General features: G+C 45.1%; 1 protein-coding gene and 1 pseudogene across 2 annotated transcripts in view; both read right to left on the minus strand.

The window, feature by feature from the left end:
- Positions 1-285: 285 nt before the first annotated feature.
- LOC147628182 (U3 small nucleolar RNA-associated-like protein) overlaps positions 286-18,084 on the minus strand; it is a 67,869-nt gene continuing 50,070 nt past the window's right edge. The window contains exons 4-6 of one of the 2 annotated variants that reach the window (XM_086813225.1): positions 3,100-3,272; positions 1,553-1,736; positions 286-1,376 (exon numbers count right to left, since the gene is read on the minus strand). In XM_086813225.1, the coding sequence (XP_086669351.1) occupies positions 1,263-1,376; positions 1,553-1,736; positions 3,100-3,272 (471 nt within the window). In that variant the 3' untranslated portion in view covers positions 286-1,262. Of the gene's footprint in view, positions 1,377-1,536; positions 1,737-3,099; positions 3,273-18,084 lie in introns of both variants that reach the window. The other variant, XM_086813226.1, reaches the window with a different exon arrangement.
- Positions 5,470-6,735, minus strand: LOC147628183 (uncharacterized; annotated as a pseudogene).

Genomic DNA, 18,084 nt, shown 5'->3' on the forward strand with positions numbered 1-18,084 from the left:
AAGTAACAAATGCAAGTTGTAAGTATCATATTACATTCATTAATGATCACACTAGGAAAGTGTGGATTTATTTTATAAATGAGAAAAGTAAAGTGTTTACTCACTTTCATAAAAACTTAAAACCTTGGTCGAAGAAAAAAAAAGTGTATAAATAAAATTCCTGAGATCAGATGGTGAAGGAGTATTTTTTTAACGAGTTTAATGATTTCTTGAGAAAGAAAAAAATCAAGAAACAATTTACATGAAGATACACTTCAGAACAAAATAGTGTTGGAGAACAAAAAATAGACACATTGCAGAAGCGGCACATACCATGATGTTAAAAACAAACATGCCAAGTTATTTCTCGCCTCGATCTACTCTGTCCAACCATTATGGAGACCCAAAACCTCGCCAATAGAGATGGAGATCACCTCCCAAGCTCTAACCTCTAAGTAATACCAAAATATCAACTCTCGTATTTTGGTATATTATTAATTGTGAGAACGGTTGTAACCTCTAAACCTGATGGTAAAGGCTCGAAATTACAAGGTTTAGGCCTTAAAAACGCCTCCTGGAGCTCTCTATAAGGGCTGTTTATTGATGCAGTTTATATCAAATACCACCTGCTCCTTTGACGATCACAAAGAGCGTAAAGGAAAACAAACTGCACGTTTTTGAAGGAGTGTCTTCTTTGAGATAATGCATTATCAATATGAAGCTTAGTAACACAAACATGACACTCTTGAAGCGCCACACACTGGTGAAAGCACTCCTCTCTATTGATGGTGTGGGGTTCAGACAACACCAGGCCCATTGTGAAAAGAAACTTTGAACCCTCCAAAGCATAACGCCAAGCTGACCATGCTGGACAAAAAACCTGGAAATCTATCCACAGTTTGTGAGCCCAGTGCAGATGGTGTGAAGATAAAATCCAAAGGACCCCTCTCTCTCCCAAGTTGCCACCACAGCTGCAAAATTTATCCAGCCAGCAACCTGAAGCCGCCCTTACATGCACCAAATCTAGACAAATTGATGCAAAAATCATTTCTTCATGTAGCCAATGGAAGGAATCATGAAGAACTGCACCCAAATCATTAAGACCTGTGGTGTCTTTCGTAGCAAGGTTTAAAATGCCAGAATTGGAGTAAATTTTTTTTTTTTTTTTTGCTTTCTAGCCAGAATATCTTCAAAAGGTCTGGCTGATCCCTGGTGTCTGCTGAAGCCTATAGCACAGGTAAGTGACAACAGGCATTTGCCTACAGCAAAACACCTGATGTCTATTAATCCCCTTCTTTGGACAGTAGACGCTGATGGCCTTCAATAAAGGCTAAGGGGTCATTCAACGTCTTTTTAGCACACCAATATATACTACCCGCTGCATCAAGATTGCCCACCTGCATTCAACAGTTGATTCAATTATAGGCTTAAAGCAATTGTTTCTTCTCACAAATGTGGATGAATATTTTTTAGAAAAGAAGTTCCAGCTGTCTTGCCACAAATGCAACTAACAAATCTTTATTGAATATTCTGTTTGGGATTCGCACAAAGAAAAACCTCGAATATAGTTCACCTTCATCTCTTGAGAGCAATATTCTAGCCATAATTCTGCATCTTGGCTGTGCTTCTCTACTGCAGACTGAAACAGTCTTCTCATACATTTCACGGCATCCTCGGACCCCATTGCTGACATCCGGCATTCAATGCCGATGCAATGCTTGTAAAGCTCTATGCTTGGACCAGGAAGGGCCAAAATCCTGAACTAAGTCAAAAGTCACAGTAAGCAATGTCATAACTGAGAAAGTTGCGGGAAGTCAAAAGTACCACACCATAGCTACTACAAAATCAAACAAATCTCTCCAGTCTTGATTTGCACAGAAACTCACTGATTTCAAAGGAAACAGACTATGTAATTGAGCAAACGTAGCTACACTTAGACAGCTCAATGTCCAATTAACAATAAAGCAGATTGTGGAGACATGCCCTGAACATCAAGTTTTTGACCTTAACCTGATGATCGGCCATCAGGATGGAATGAGGGGCTGAGGGTCCTAATTAGAGGAGCCCTAGTGTGCTGGTCGGCCATCAGGATGGAGTCAGCCTGCTGATACTCTACCCGACCTGTGCCAACTGTCCGTCTGCACTGATTGGCCTGCCCATTTCACAACGTGGAATCCCATGTTACCTTTGGCTCCAACTGGACCTGGCAATTGGCTGGCCCAGTCTCTATTCAGTGAGGAGCGAGGTGACATTGGGCTTCCAATGTACAATATAGCTGAATTTCATCTATTGCTCAATCCCATTGAAGCTCCTCTGCATGTACTAATAGAGAAAATCAAACGCCAGGCAACAACCACCCAAAAGCATGTGTAGGCAGGGAGTGTACTGGCCAGCATGACACAATATAGCAAGGCCTGGTGTGGGATGAAGATGTGAGGTGCATGCAGAGAGAAACTGGATTCAGGAGAAGGCAAGCTCCAAGGATATGGGCAGCACCTAGGAGGGTTTGCAGGCAAGTAATGCAGTGATTTGCACGTTGGCTTGCAAGCAAGGTCAATGGAGGCTGATGGGAGTTTCGTCTTGCTCATCATGCTCAAAGAAGGAACGGTCCTTGTCGGCAGGCCCCCACCTGGTTGACCTGAATGGAAACTGTACCAAAAGCCTCACACTTGCCTAAGAAGAAATACACTTAATGAGGGGATGGAATGGGCATGCAAAAAGTTGAGAATTTTGAGACTACAACTACAAATTTAAATTGCCTTCCAATACAGTTAAGTCATCTTTAACACACGAGGAGAAGAAAGTGAGAAAAAGTGCAATAGCATTGTTTCCCCAATTAATTTTGTAGTCACTCTGCCTAGTTTAAGAAAGCCGAACCAGGATAACCCACTTACTGTACAAAAGCATTCAGCACAGCCATAGAAAACAAGAAGCAATAAGATAAAATAAGGAGAAGAAAGGCTAAAGGATGAATGTTAAACTTGGGGCAACAATTATGTGAAAGAGGTAAAGTAGGTGGGGAATCAAAATGTTGATGAAAAGATGCCGAACAAGGAATATCATAGGCAAATTAAGACTAGAGAAGCAATCAAATAAAAATGGTGAATAAGATGGCCTTACCGATTATATACTTTGCGTGCATGTTTGATATCTTGGCTGTAAAGTATCCAATCAATCAGAGAGCACGCCAGCTTTGCACATGTTTGATCCCCAAGTGAACCTGCTATTTTATAAACCATCATGTCCACGATACGGTCATAGATACTTACTTGCCCTCCAAAGTATTCCAAGACCTGACATCCACCAGACATAGTAGATCAAAATAGCTTCATCTCCTCTCTCTCTCTCTCTCTCTCTCTCTCTCTCTCTCTCTCTCTCTATTTTCTTCATTCGAGGTCAAGATGGAAGAGCACTAACTTTTCAGATTACCAGTGTATTGAGAAATACAAGGGAAGTTTTATTGCTTCTTCACGAATCACAAGGAGGGATTTGGCCGACTATCTCAAGTCATTGACTTCCCAGACCAGCGATGCCTCCGACTCTACCCAATGGAGCTGCGTGGCCACAGAGATCAGCTATGTGAGGGCACATACGCAGACTTCAGATACCTCATAGTTCTCCATCACGAGTGAAAGAACGCGGAGCAGCAGAGCACCACGCACAGAGTGGAAGGCCAACAACCGTCCATCCCCATCCCCCCCCCCCCCCCCCAAAAAAAAAAAAATTGAAGATCCCGTGAACCACCATAAAGGTGGGGGATAAGGGGAGATCAAAAGGCATTTAGCCCTATATAGAGGGTTGACCCCAACCCACTATGTGGGATACTACACTGCCACACGGCAATGTGAGGAGCAAGAGGGCAAGAATTCAATCCAACACCCCCCCTGGATGCGAAGCCCGACTCCATGAAGAAGGCAGGGCAGCAGCCGAACAAGGCTCTGATGCCATGAAAGAATGTGGAACAGCAAACACCACATGCAGAGCGGAAGGCCACCCCCCCCCCCCCCCACCTAAAGATCCTATGAACCACCATAACGGTGGGGGATAAGGGGAGACCAATGGGCATTTAGCCCTATATAGAGGGTTCAAGTTGACCCCAACCCACTATGTGGGATATTACACACAGCGTGATGAGCAGGAGGGCAAGAATTCATTCCAACAACGAGCTTCTTTCATCCGTGAAGGTTCCTACCGGAAAACACTAGAGAGCTCTGACCCTGATGCTCCTACCCGACTGACCAGGGTGCACACATTAGCAGTCCATGTGCAACCCCCCCTCCTAAGATGCAGCACGAGCTACACACCCGAGACTGACTAGTCCAAGAAAATCCTCCACTTGACAGGTTCAGCTCCGAGAGATCCTCCAGAGACATAGGAGTGCCTCTCCACAGGCAATGGACATGGAGAGCCTCAATCCAAGCACTGATGAATCATGACGAAGATCCACATTAACCCATCACATTATATCATTGTATTAGTTGGTTTTTTTTGTTTTTCCATCATTTAGTCACTTCATGGATATATTGTAACAGTTTCAGTCTCATAAACCCTTCAGTCTTTTAGACATTAATAGCACTCTCTCTCTCTCTCTCTCTCTCTCTCTCTCTCTCTCTGGGAGTCATGTTTCTAGGAAACAAATAAACTGTAGACAAGAGTACGAACAATTAAACATGACATAAACACAATCACAAATACTTTGAATAGTACATCACACTAGGGGTCGAAGAAAGGCCAACCCCCCCCCCCCTTCTTTTTCAACGTTACATTATACAAAAGGAGTCAGCTTCCTTATACAAGATCACTGGTGCATAGGAATTCACCACCGGCCTGCATTTCATTTTCCAAGTTAGATCCAATATGCGTACAAAAGTCCACTGGCCTTCAGCCACATAGCCAAAAGACACTCACGGGGTTGTGACCACCAGTCCCTCCACCAGCCTGCCCATGAGGCTAATAACACTCACGAACCTGTGACACCCGGTCACACTGTTCACATTCTCATGTTTATCAAGGCTTCCTAGCCTCATTCTCCCAACGCCTCCAACGTCTTCACAGGCTTTCCGCCTTGCTTCAAGTCTGTAGACACACGGCACACCCAGCGAGTGTATCCATGCGTGGCTAACCTGTTGAGATATCGAGCTCATCTAGTGAGGCGGTGAACACTGATGACCTGCCTGGGGGATAGGCCCCACACTTACACGACTGGCATGGTTGGTGAGATCATGGGTGATATGCAGCCAGTGGGATGACAGGCTGTGTGACAACCATTCTAGAGACTGGCATAGTTATAGCCATAGTTGTCACGGTACGAAAATACGATACCGTACGGTACGATACCGTACGGGAATATTCGGTACGATATGAAATTTTGGGATACGGTACGATAAAATACGGTTTTTTAAATTAAAGAACACCTACAAACATAGACATTTTCAATTTGGAAGGGTAGAGTCTAGAGAAGTTGTTTCAAACCAAAATATCATTAAAAACAACTAAACAAGTTTGAAGTGACAAACAAAAGTACATAAAGTATAGAGGTGCGATGCGATCATGCGCGCTAGGCGCGAGTACAAAAAGAGAGGCTAGAGCCAAGGCCCAAGGAGAGACTAGAGTCTAGACAAAGGCATCACTATCAGAGCTCTCGCTGAAATCATCCTCATGAGAAGAGGACACATCAGTGGCCTCGCCGAAGTCGCCATCGCTAAGAAGGTTGCCCTCATCATCGAACTCGGGCTCTCTAAGCTCATGTGAGAAGCCAAAGGGAGCATCCTCATCTGCAAGAGCGAGTGTGGAGCTACCCGATCCACGCCGCACATAGGTATGCACTATGTCCCTAGGAGCACCACGAACCGTGCATCCACGGCTTCCTACTTGCACTCCTCTGCCACTACCTCCACGCCCACGACGAGTGCGAGTAGGTCGTCGATCAAACGACTCGAGCTCTCGATAGATCTCTGCATAGATCCTCTCCTCCTCCTCATCCTGCACTTTGTTTACACTCTGAAGAGTGCCCCCTGTGAGCTTGAATGCATCCACATTCACCTACATTGTACAATGATCAAGTGACAAGCAATGTATTAGAATTTGGTTCCAAATTTCAATAAACATTGAAGTTTGAAATTTGAATGCTTATAACTTATAACTTATAAGTTGTAACTTATACCTGTCTTGCCGATTCCATCTTTTGCATTGCGCGCAGCATGCGCAAGTTAGCGCGGCAATACACTAGCCGCTCTAACTGTTGCGTGCTCAAGCGATTACGTAACTTCGTGTGTACAAGTGAGTAGGAACTCCAGTTCCTCTCACATGCACCTGAAGAGCAATCCTGAGCTAGGATTCTCAAAGCCACCTTTTGGAGGCTTGAGAGCGCATACCCAAATGTCTCCCACCAAAAGAGGGGCTTCACAAGGGATCCCTCTTCCAACAGGTAGTAGATGCAAACGCGGCTCCTCCCCTTTGGTCATTGTAGCTTATGAGCTCCTCAAGGAACTTCCCATGGCGATCCTCCGGCAATGCTTTGGGCAAGTAAGCATCTCGGGCTTCAAGTAGCTCCACGTTGGTGAAGAGGGCGGGTGATTTGTAGGCCGGATGCAATAAAGCGGCAAGACCATGGATAGGTCTTCGCATCTACTTCCATCTCTTCTCCACAATGGCCACAACATACCATCGCGCTTCTCCTCGTCGATGGAAGGAGAAACGCATAACTCTGCTATGGCCTCTCTCATGAAGTGAACAAGAAGGCCCATGGTGGCTCCCTCCATGTCGGTCATCCGCAATACCCTATAGAAGGGCGTGACCGCAATGACAATAGTGCGGACCGACTGCCAAAACTCCTCCTTTAGGCAAAGCCGTTGCATGGCTTTGGCCTCCGCCGATTCTCGCTCATCCCACTCATTCCACATTGTGGAGACCACTGTTTGGCGAAGGGAGGATTTCACATCGTGGAGGCGCTCCAAGAGGAGCCACATGTAGGCGAAGCGTGTAGATGAAGGCTTCTTCAATTCCAACTTGCTATGTTCGCGGAACATGGCAAGCACCTTCACCTTTGTGGTGAAGAAGGTAACAATAGAGATAGCTTCGGTCATTACTTCCTTCATCCACACTAACTTGCCCATATCCTCCATGAGCAAGTCAATGCAATGGGAGGCACAAGGCGTCCATACTATGGAGGGACATTCCTTCTCGAGCAACTTCCCCATCCGCCGACGGCAATTTGAAGCGTTGTCGGTGATGACTTGCACCACGTTCTTCGATCCAACCTACATGTCACAATGCACATGAATGGATGCAATGAGCGTATGCAGTATGAGACTTGAGTCATGACTCATGATATAGCCACATATGATCATATCACATATACTAAAGCCTAAACTTTAAAGACTTTAGTGCAATTTGAAAGTTGAAACTTACCTCCATGATGGCTTGCTTGATATGGCGATATATGAATGCACCCGATGTTTTCCTCCCCGCCTTTCCGGAATCCACGCCCCGCACAAAGTATGTGCCAAGAGGGCAAGAGACAAGTATATTGATGATGCCTCTCTTCTTCCGGTCACTCCATCCGTCGGAGAGGATGCTACACCCATACTTGGACCATGCCGCCCGCACCGGATTGAGAGATCTATCGATTCTTTCCCTCTCGTCCACAAGCCTCTTCGTGCGCATGTCATGATAGGAGACGCCGGTCCATCCTTCACATGGGCCCACATTTGCAATGGCTTTCACCATTGACTTCCATTGATCTACCTTGAGCACATGGAATGAGAGATTGCACTCAATAATGGTGCGTGCAATCTCTATATCCGCTAGCCGTTGCCGTTCTCGGAGATGTGATAGAGAAGAAGAGAACCCCCCGGTGGCTTGGGCTAGAGTGGCTTGCCTCATGGGAGACTCAAGCCTTTGTCTCTTTGAGGAGGCGGAGGCGGAGGCGGCACCGATGGAGGTGGCACCGATGGAGGCGGCGGGGGAGGATGTATCACAAGGCGGGGAAATGACCTCATCATCCGCCCTTGAGCTTCTACCACTATCATAGTGAGCACCTGTAACTTGGTTGAACACAATGCTAATCAATACACTTAAATACACTAAGATTTGAAGGACACTTGCTCAAATACAAGAAGTAAATTGCTGAATTGACAAGAGGCACACAATGAGCCGGAACGGCCGACCCCTCCCTTGAGTAAATTGTATTACTATTGGAGAAATTCAATACATAGCTTCACGGGCATTCATTGCCAAATCCTCCATGCCAATGCATATGAAATTCAGCATTTAGAAAACAATGGTATGTCGATGTAGATCACCAAGGAGCTGCCTTGATGCCCGGCCCGACTTCAGTGCCCATATTCTCTACCATTGGCTCTATGTTCTACCAAGCAAGGTAGCAACATCTTCAAGAGCACATAGGACAAGAGAAATACTACACAGGGCGACTAAACAAGGAGTCCTGCCCTTCTACTGAGTAAGTAATGACAACACATTGTCCAATTAGCTTACCAGTCTTCATAGAAGTTGTTGCAAGCGGAAGCCTTCGCGTTGGAAGCTTTAGAAGTGTTGATATCTTCGATTTGCCGCAATCCTTCGCGACAAAAGTCTTCAAGAGGATGAAGGGAACCTTGGGAAAGCTTCCCCTATGGTTCAACTTGAGAAAGGAAGGCTGAAATTAGGGTTTTCAGCAAAAAGACCAGAAATTACAGCAAAAATGAGAGCTGTTTTGCTGAATTTCAGTCATTGGGAGTGAGTAGGAGAGTGATTAGCACTTGGAAACACTCTTGGAAGCTTGGAAAACACCCTAGCAAGTTGGGTATGGCTATGGAGAGCTTGGAAATGGAGAGAAATGGTGGAAAAACAGAGTTTTCAGCCTCCAAAAATCCTTATGAAGAGAAAACACGAATTTCTCTTAATAAGTAAGTGAATTGGGGTCCAATCAGGTGAGAGGACATGGGGAGATGCCCATTTATGAGTAAAAGGGGAGGATCAGGTCCTGGACATTGAGTCTTGTCCACCTCGGGACTTCAGTGAGTGTGAACTTGGAAGCGGTCATAATTTATAAGTGACTTTTGGGCGCCCAAACTTTAATGAAGTGGGAACGCACTCACTTATAAATATTGGCCAAGTCCTAAGGGCTATTTGAGCCTAGATCGGGAAATACTTACCACATGTTCACATGCCACACAACCATGTCAGCAGACAGTTTCACACGCACGGTTCACGGGCGGGCGTCCCCTTACCCGGAACTACACATAGGTCATGCAGGCATGAAAACAGCATGCAATTTCATTTGCAGGCAAGCACATAAAGATGCTATGCAATGCAGCATTGGCATGAGCAATTTCCGTTCATGAAACCATATAAGACCAAGCGTTTCCAGGCAAGTATATGCGATACCAGACCCAGTGGAAAGCCAATCCTCCAGGCGTTTCCGGGCATGTACACAAAGGCACAAGTCCCAGCGGAAAGCCAAGTTCTCCAGGCGTTTCCGGGCATGTACACAAAGGCACAAGTCCCAGTGGAAAGCCAAGTCCTCCAGATATTCCGGGCATGATAACATCAAGTCCCAGCGGAATATCATATCCAACTATACAGCATGACACGTGTCAATCACCTGCATAGGCATATTCCATAAACCATGGACACCAATTCAATATGTACATAGTGTGAAAGCAAGAGTGAACCATTTGGGTGGCCAAATGGTGACATTCCCCCCCGCTTCTAAACAGTTGTCCGCAACTGAAATGCATCCAAATATGTCTGAAGCACATGCGGGCAATCTTTGAAGAACTCTTCATCTACCCATTTAGCATCAATGGGAAGATAGTTCTTAAACTTCACAAGGTAACGCCTCACAACTTTGCCTGCAGCAAGCTTGCGTTCCTTGTGATACACAATCTGTTCTGGCTGCAAGATCTCCTCAAGCTCATCCACTTCTGGTGGATCCTCAATGACCATTTCACTGGGCTCCGGCCCTACATACTTGCGAAGGAGACTCACATGAAAAGCATTGTGTATGTGCCAATGACTAGGTAATGCCAATCTGAAAGCCACTTCATTGATCTTCTCGATCACTCGAAAAGGTCCATAGTACCTGGTTGCAAGCTTAGGATATGCACCCTCTTTGCCAGGCCTCTTTGCAAGTCTTGCTTTCTCAAATTTCAGCAATACCCAATCATTCTCTTTAACATCCAATTGCCTTCTATGCTTGTCGGCAGCCTTTTTATGCTTGTCTTGTGACCTTGCAATGGCTGTCCGCACCTGAGCAAAAGCAATATCCAAGTCTCTTACATACTCATCAGCTGCAAATATCTCATCCTTTGTGCGAAGGATGGGTGGCAAAACCACCTTACCATAAACAATCTCAAACGGGGCCTTTCCCGTAGATGCATGGACCGTGTTGTTGTATGCAAATTCCACAAGCGGTAAGTACTTCTCCCAAGAAGACTTCTGATCCGCCACATAACATTTCAAGAGATCCAACACGGCTGAATTTGCAGCCTCACTTTGCCCATCCGTTTGAGGGTGATAAGCTGATGAGAAGTCCAATTTGGTACCCATATTATCAAATAAGGCCCGCCAAAAGAGACTTGTAGGCATGGGATCTCTATCCCCCACAATGGACTTCGGCATTCCATGATGTTTGAACACTTGTGCAAGATATATTTTAATCATATGCTCAGCTTTGATGGTCTTTTTGACCGGCAAGAAATGAGCTTGCTTGCTAAACCTGTCCACAATTGTCCAAATTGCATCATTACCCTGTTGGGTACGTGGCAAGTCCATAATGAAATCCATTGTAATACTTTCCCATGGCTGCGTGGGAATAGGCAATGGCTGAAGCAAACCTGGTGCCTTTTGCCTATCAAATTTGACCTTTTGACAGGTGATACATGCACGTACATGTGCCTCTATGTCCTTCCGCATGACCAGCATATGGAGGAGCATGGCACTCATCCAAAACCTTTTGCCTCATGTCAGACACCACACATAGGCAATTATCTTTCATGAGATAACCCTCTTTGATCACATATGAGGCATGTGCATGACCAGCCATCAAATCAGCCCAAATAGTGGCAAAATCAGAATCCGTATGATACAAATCACGCATGATAGACAAGTCCCCATGAGAGGCAATCGAGATAGCTGCTACATACGGCTTTCGTGACAATGCATCGGCCACTACATTCTTCTTTCCCGGGGTGTGCAAGATCTGAAAATGAAACATAGAGAGGAAATTGGCCATCCTCATATGCTTTTCTGACAATTTAGTTTGAGTAAGAAAATATCTCAAACTCTGGTGATCTGTCTTCACAGTGAAATCAGCCCCAAGAAGGTAATGTTTCCATATAGTAAGTGCATGAATTACAGCCAAGAGCTCTTTCTCATAAATGCCAAGAGATAGCTCTGCATCATGCAATCTACGACTCTCATAAGCCACGGCATGTCCCTCTTGATTAAGGACAGCCCCTATGCAATTTCTAGATGCATCACATTCCACACAAAAAGGCTTTTGCAAATCCGGAACAATCAACACTGGACCATGAGTAGTTGCATCTTTCAATTTGAGGAATGCATCTCTCTCTACATTAGTCCATTTGAACACGGCCTTCTTCTTTGTCAAATCATGCAAAGGAGAAGCAATCCATGCAAAGTGCCGAATGAACCTGCGGTAGTAAGAGCATAATCCAAGAAAACTGCGGATCTCATGCACCGAACTCAATTCGGGCCAATTCCGAATTGCATCAATCTTTGCAGGATCCATTCGCACTCCATCTTTGGACACAATATGCCCAAGATAATGTATCTCTGACAAGAAGAACTCACTCTTCTTTGCATTTATGAAGAGTTTATGCTTATGGAGCTCTTCAAAAACAATAGCCAAATGAGCTTTATGCTCTTCTTCGGTCTTCGAGAAGACTAGGATGTCATCAAAAAAGACACCTGTAAATTTCCTGTACCCACGGAATATGCGATCCATCATTCTATTGAATGTAGCCGGGGCATTTGTAAGACCAAAAGGCATAACAAGATACTCATAAAGCCCAAATGCTGTCCTGAAAGCAGTTTTGTGTACATCCTGAGGCACTACACGCACTTGATGATATCCACTCTTGAGATCAATTCGGCTAAAGCATGCCGATCCATCCAACTTGTCAAGAATGTCGTCTATGCGTGGAATCGGAAACCGATTCTTGATGGTAAGCTTATTCAAAGCTCTATAATCCACACACATACGAAAGGATCCATCCTTCTTTTGAACCAAGAGGACGGGTGAACAATATGGGGAAGAGCTTGGCTGAACCAAACCCTTCTCAAGAAGCTCATTCACTTGCTTCATGATCTCCTCTTTTTGGGATGCACTTACACGATAGGCTGGCCTATTAGGTGGTGAGCTACCCGGCACAAGATCAATGCGATGATCTTCCGGTCGTACAGGTGGTAACTCGTTTGGTAACTCATCAGCAAAACAATCATTGTGCTCTTGCAAAAATTTCAGCCTATCATTACTAAGAGTGTTTACATGTACATTATTTTTCTCAACATGATCTCGTACAAAAATCAAGTACGCAAAAACACTCTTTTTCATTACTTTCTTAATTTGTACATGAGATACAAGGGGAATGGTATCACCCTCTTCACCAGCATCAATTACATGTTCTCGGCCTTTATGCATGAAGGTGATCCTGTTAGTCTTGTAAGCCTTGCACGGATCAATACGTGTATGCCAAGGCTTTCCAAGCAATACATCACAGCCATTCAAAGGCGCCACAAGAAAATCCTCATGATCCACATAGCCTTGAATGTGTATGCGCAACTTGCCAAAAATAGGCATGACCTGCACTTCTCTACCAACAAAGGCAGCCCCTGCTTCAATTTGAGGACCCATGTCCTCCACTTCAATACCCAAAGCAGCTGCCATCTGAGTGGATATGAAATTCTCCGATGCACAATCATCAAACATGAACAAAGCAGGTTGATCTTTGAGCTGTCCCCAAGCTTTACATACAACCCTATCTTTGCTATCATGTGAAGTGTTGCCCTGCACATCCGGAACCATATGCACATTAGGCTTCGGTACATTAGCATTTTCAGCTTTGTTCTTCTTATTTGGGCATGCTCTTGCCATGTGCTCAGTGCTGCCACAAGTAAAGCATTTGCCTTCACGCATATATTGCTCCTTCTTCTCAGCACTAAGACCAAAGTTTGCCGGCTTATAAGGGCGCTTGTTAGCAAACTTATTTTCAGCTTTTGAACCTGATTTGGCTTGGTTTTGGTCCCTTTTAGGTGGCTGTCCATCATTTTGCAGGTTTTGGACAGCCCTCTCTTTGCCTTGAAATGAGGGTTTAGCCTTATTGGATCGACTCAATTTGAGTTCCAATTGCTCGGTGGCGGTGGCGGCTGCGATTAATTGGTGTAAGGTATGACCAGGATACATTTGTAATCCCGCTTTGTACACGGGTTGCAATCCCGATTGAAACCTTCTCTTCCTTTCCGCCTCGGTGACATGCATAAATGGAGACACCTCCAAGAGCACTTTCCAAAACTTTTGTACATATGCATTTACCGATTCCCCCTCATTTTGCTTTACCCAATCCCACTTCATTGTTATCTCATTCAATGCATTGGGAGGCAAGAATTGAGCATAGAACCTCTCCTTGAACTCTTCCCATGATCTAACAGGATTCGGTGAGAGCTTCTCCGTGAGCCACCAATGGGCAGCAGTGCCTTTCATGAACATGCTTACATGCCGGATCATGGATTTCTGAGTGAAATCCTCATCACTGAAAGCAATATCAAACTGGGCAATAAAAGCAAGTGCCTTTGATGCATCATATTCTCCATGATATGTGTCAAACTTCACAGATTTGTCTCCGGCTTTGAAGTCACGAGACTTTGATGCATGTGTGTGCATCTCAACATGTTTTCCCCCATGTTTGTCCATTGGGACAGTCCCTGTAATTGGCATCATTTTTGGACCAAAAGGTGATGCATAAGGCATAGATACATGTGCCCTGTAAGCATGAGGCATGGCTGGCCCCTCAACATGCATTGATACATTTTCAGCCATAGCTTCTCCCTCACGAGCACACTCGAAGGCATGAGTGGCATGAGAGATACGCGGAATACCTGCACCAACAGAAAATTGCAGCCCATGTTGCATGTGTTGTGCATGTACATTTTCAGCCGGCAATGGCATTTGACATACATTTTGACCACTGCCATAAACATTGTATCCTTCACGGGCTACATGAGATATTCCTGCATGGCGTGAAGTCACTGATTGTTCCTCTCCCATAGCATGGAGATTCATCCTCTTAGACATAACTTCTTGTTCGGGCACTTGTGGGGATTCCAAGACATGTGGGATGGTTGCCTTTTCTGCATAGGCATCCTCGGTACGAGCCAAGTATGCACGTGCTGCATCCCTTGGTTGCATGTGCAACTCTTGAGCAATCATTGCCATTGCATGATCCATATAAGATTCAGCTTTCTTGGCCTTCAAACGATCATGTACCAATGGGTCCTCGCGGCGATAGAGATTCAATTCTTCTTGTTGTGGATGGAGAAGAGCCTGCATACGAGTAAGTTCAGCTCTCAAGACTATGGACTCTTCTTCTTGCATCTTCTCTTTGCCACGAGACGGCTGTCCCACATATTCATGTTCCCTATTGTGCACCACATGAGTTTGCTCATCCTGTAAAGCATTGGAGGCATGCATTTCATTGTCCCTGCCACTTGTATTAGCATCTCCAACATTCATTGTATGGCTGTCCATAATGTTCTAAGTGTAGAGATAGCTAGTGTTCACGGTGATCGTCTCTCACGATAGAAGTGAAAGAGAACCGTATGCTCTGATACCAATGTAACTTGGTTGAACACAATGCTAATCAATACACTTAAATACACTAAGATTTGAAGGACACTTGCTCAAATACAAGAAGTAAATTGCTGAATTGACAAGAGGCACACAATGAGCCGGAACGGCCGACCCCTCCCTTGAGTAAATTGTATTACTATTGGAGAAATTCAATACATAGCTTCACGGGCATTCATTGCCAAATCCTCCATGCCAATGCATATGAAATTCAGCATTTAGAAAACAATGGTATGTCGATGTAGATCACCAAGGAGCTGCCTTGATGCCCGGCCCGACTTCAGTGCCCATATTCTCTACCATTGGCTCTATGTTCTACCAAGCAAGGTAGCAACATCTTCAAGAGCACATAGGACAAGAGAAATACTACACAGGGCGACTAAACAAGGAGTCCTGCCCTTCTACTGAGTAAGTAATGACAACACATTGTCCAATTAGCTTACCAGTCTTCATAGAAGTTGTTGCAAGCGGAAGCCTTCGCGTTGGAAGCTTTAGAAGTGTTGATATCTTCGATTTGCCGCAATCCTTCGCGACAAAAGTCTTCAAGAGGATGAAGGGAACCTTGGGAAAGCTTCCCCTATGGTTCAACTTGAGAAAGGAAGGCTGAAATTAGGGTTTTCAGCAAAAAGACCAGAAATTACAGCAAAAATGAGAGCTGTTTTGCTGAATTTCAGTCATTGGGAGTGAGTAGGAGAGTGATTAGCACTTGGAAACACTCTTGGAAGCTTGGAAAACACCCTAGCAAGTTGGGTATGGCTATGGAGAGCTTGGAAATGGAGAGAAATGGTGGAAAAACAGAGTTTTCAGCCTCCAAAAATCCTCATGAAGAGAAAACACGAATTTCTCTTAATAAGTAAGTGAATTGGGGTCCAATCAGGTGAGAGGACATGGGGAGATGCCCATTTATGAGTAAAAGGGGAGGATCAGGTCCTGGACATTGAGTCTTGTCCACCTCGGGACTTCAGTGAGTGTGAACTTGGAAGCGGTCATAATTTATAAGTGACTTTTGGGCGCCCAAACTTTAATGAAGTGGGAACGCACTCACTTATAAATATTGGCTAAGTCCTAAGGGCTATTTGAGCCTAGATCGGGAAATACTTACCACCTGTTCACATGCCACACAACCATGTCAGCAGACAGTTTCACACGCACGGTTCACGGGCGGGCGTCCCCTTACCCGGAACTACACATAGGTCATGCAGGCATGAAAACAGCATCCAATTTCATTTGCAGGCAAGCACATAAAGATGCTATGCAATGCAGCATTGGCATGAGCAATTTCCGTTCATGAAACCATATAAGACCAGGCGTTTCCAGGCAAGTATATGCGATACCAGACCCAGTGGAAAGCCAATCCTCCAGGCGTTTCCGGGCATGTACACAAAGGCACAAGTCCCAGCGGAAAGCCAAGTCCTCCAGGCGTTTCCGGGCATGTACACAAAGGCACAAGTCCCAGCGGAAAGCCAAGTCCTCCAGATATTCCGGGCATGATAACATCAAGTCCCAGCGGAATATCATATCCAACTATACAGCATGACACGTGTCAATCACCTGCATAGGCATATTCCATAAACCATGGACACCAATTCAATATGTACATAGTGTGAAAGCAAGAGTGAACCATTTGGGTGGCCAAATGGTGACAGCACCCAATCCACCCTTGATCTTGTTGAAGATCTCATCGGATATAGCAAGGGGGACTTCCTTGCATGGTGCAACTTGCCCCCCCACCTTTCCAACATGTTGGAGAAGCCTAGTAACTCCACTTGTGTATTGTTTGCCACAATACTTACAAGTCCACCTATATGACTTGGACTTTCCATCGGCTTTCTCTACATGGATAGCATGCACATTGAAGGCTTCATTCTTCTCCCTTGTCATTGTAATAGAGAGAGAGAAGTTAGAAGATTCAAGAGATGGATAGGCTTGAGAGAGAGAGAGAGAGAGAGAGAGAGAGAGAGGCTTGAGAAAATGAGAGTGTGAGGCTTGAGAAAATGAGAGTGTGAGGCTTGAGTCTTGACTCTTGAGAGAGAGAGAGAGCCTAAAGGCTTGAGAGAGAGAGAGGCTTGAGAGAGGGCCTATGGGGGAGAGAGTGGCTTGAAAGTTGAGAGAGAGAGAGAGAGAGGGGGGGGGGGCTTGATGGTTACAACTCACTAGAGTAATGAGAGGCTAGAGCTTTGAGAGAGGCTTAGGGGGTGGGCATTTTATAAGGCCATGTAGCATGTCCAATGGGCACATGGGCCACAAAGCATGCCCAAAACGGCCAGCAAACGGCTACAAAACGGCTACAACAACGGACAGAAACGGCTAGAAAAATGCGCAGTCAGCGACGGCGCAACGGCTAAAAACGGGCAGAATTGGCATATCGTACCGTACGGTATCGTACCGTACGGTATCGTACCGTGCGAATCATACGTACGAATTGATTCGTACGCGTACGAGAAACAACCATGGTTATAGCACCAGCTCATTTAGTTGGGTACACACTATAGAGAACCCTAGTATGTATTTGGTTGAGTACCTTTTCATATTGTGTGTACTCTCATCTTTGTATATGGTGTGTTGAGTGTTGTGTGAAGAAGAAGAAGAAGAAGATTTTCAGTCTCTCACCTTGTGTGCTCTCTTTTAGGGTTTTGTGAGTGTGTGTGTGCTTGCAAGAGCTCAAGCTCTCTTCTCCCCTGCATCTTTTCATGGTATCAGAGCCTGGTTCATGCTAAGGGCTGAGCTGCAAGCAAGAGAAGCACAAGAAGCGGTACGAGGGTAAGAGCTTTATCTACTCTTCCCTATTTGATTATAGAAGAGAAGAGCTTGGATGAAGACCCACAATCTTCACAAAACAAAAACAGTTCAGAGCAACAGGCCTTCTACACAAGTTCAGGAAGAGGACGAGGTAAAGGAGGCTGTGGACGCGGCCAAGGAGGTGGCCGAACAAGTAATCAGAATTATGGCCAACAACAACAACAACAACAGTCCCAGAATTCACAACAACAACAACACGAAGGTGGAAGAGGCCAATTCAGAGGCAGGGGGAGTCAAAGAGGTCGTGGAAATTGACAAAGGTAGTATAATGATGCATGTGAATGCTTTTATTGTGGTAAGCCTAGACATGTGCAGGCAGATTGTTATAAGAAGCAGGCTGACATGCAAAATGGAAAATTACAACAAAACAACTATGCATCCTCGAGCAGAAACAATGAGGATAATGAAAGGTGTTGATTTAGGTGCTTCGAACCACA

The sequence above is a fragment of the Cibotium barometz genome, chromosome 19 (genome assembly GCF_041138505.1).
Source record: "Cibotium barometz isolate CiBa-2024 chromosome 19, ASM4113850v1, whole genome shotgun sequence".
Taxonomy (NCBI): Eukaryota; Viridiplantae; Streptophyta; class Polypodiopsida; order Cyatheales; family Cibotiaceae; genus Cibotium; species Cibotium barometz.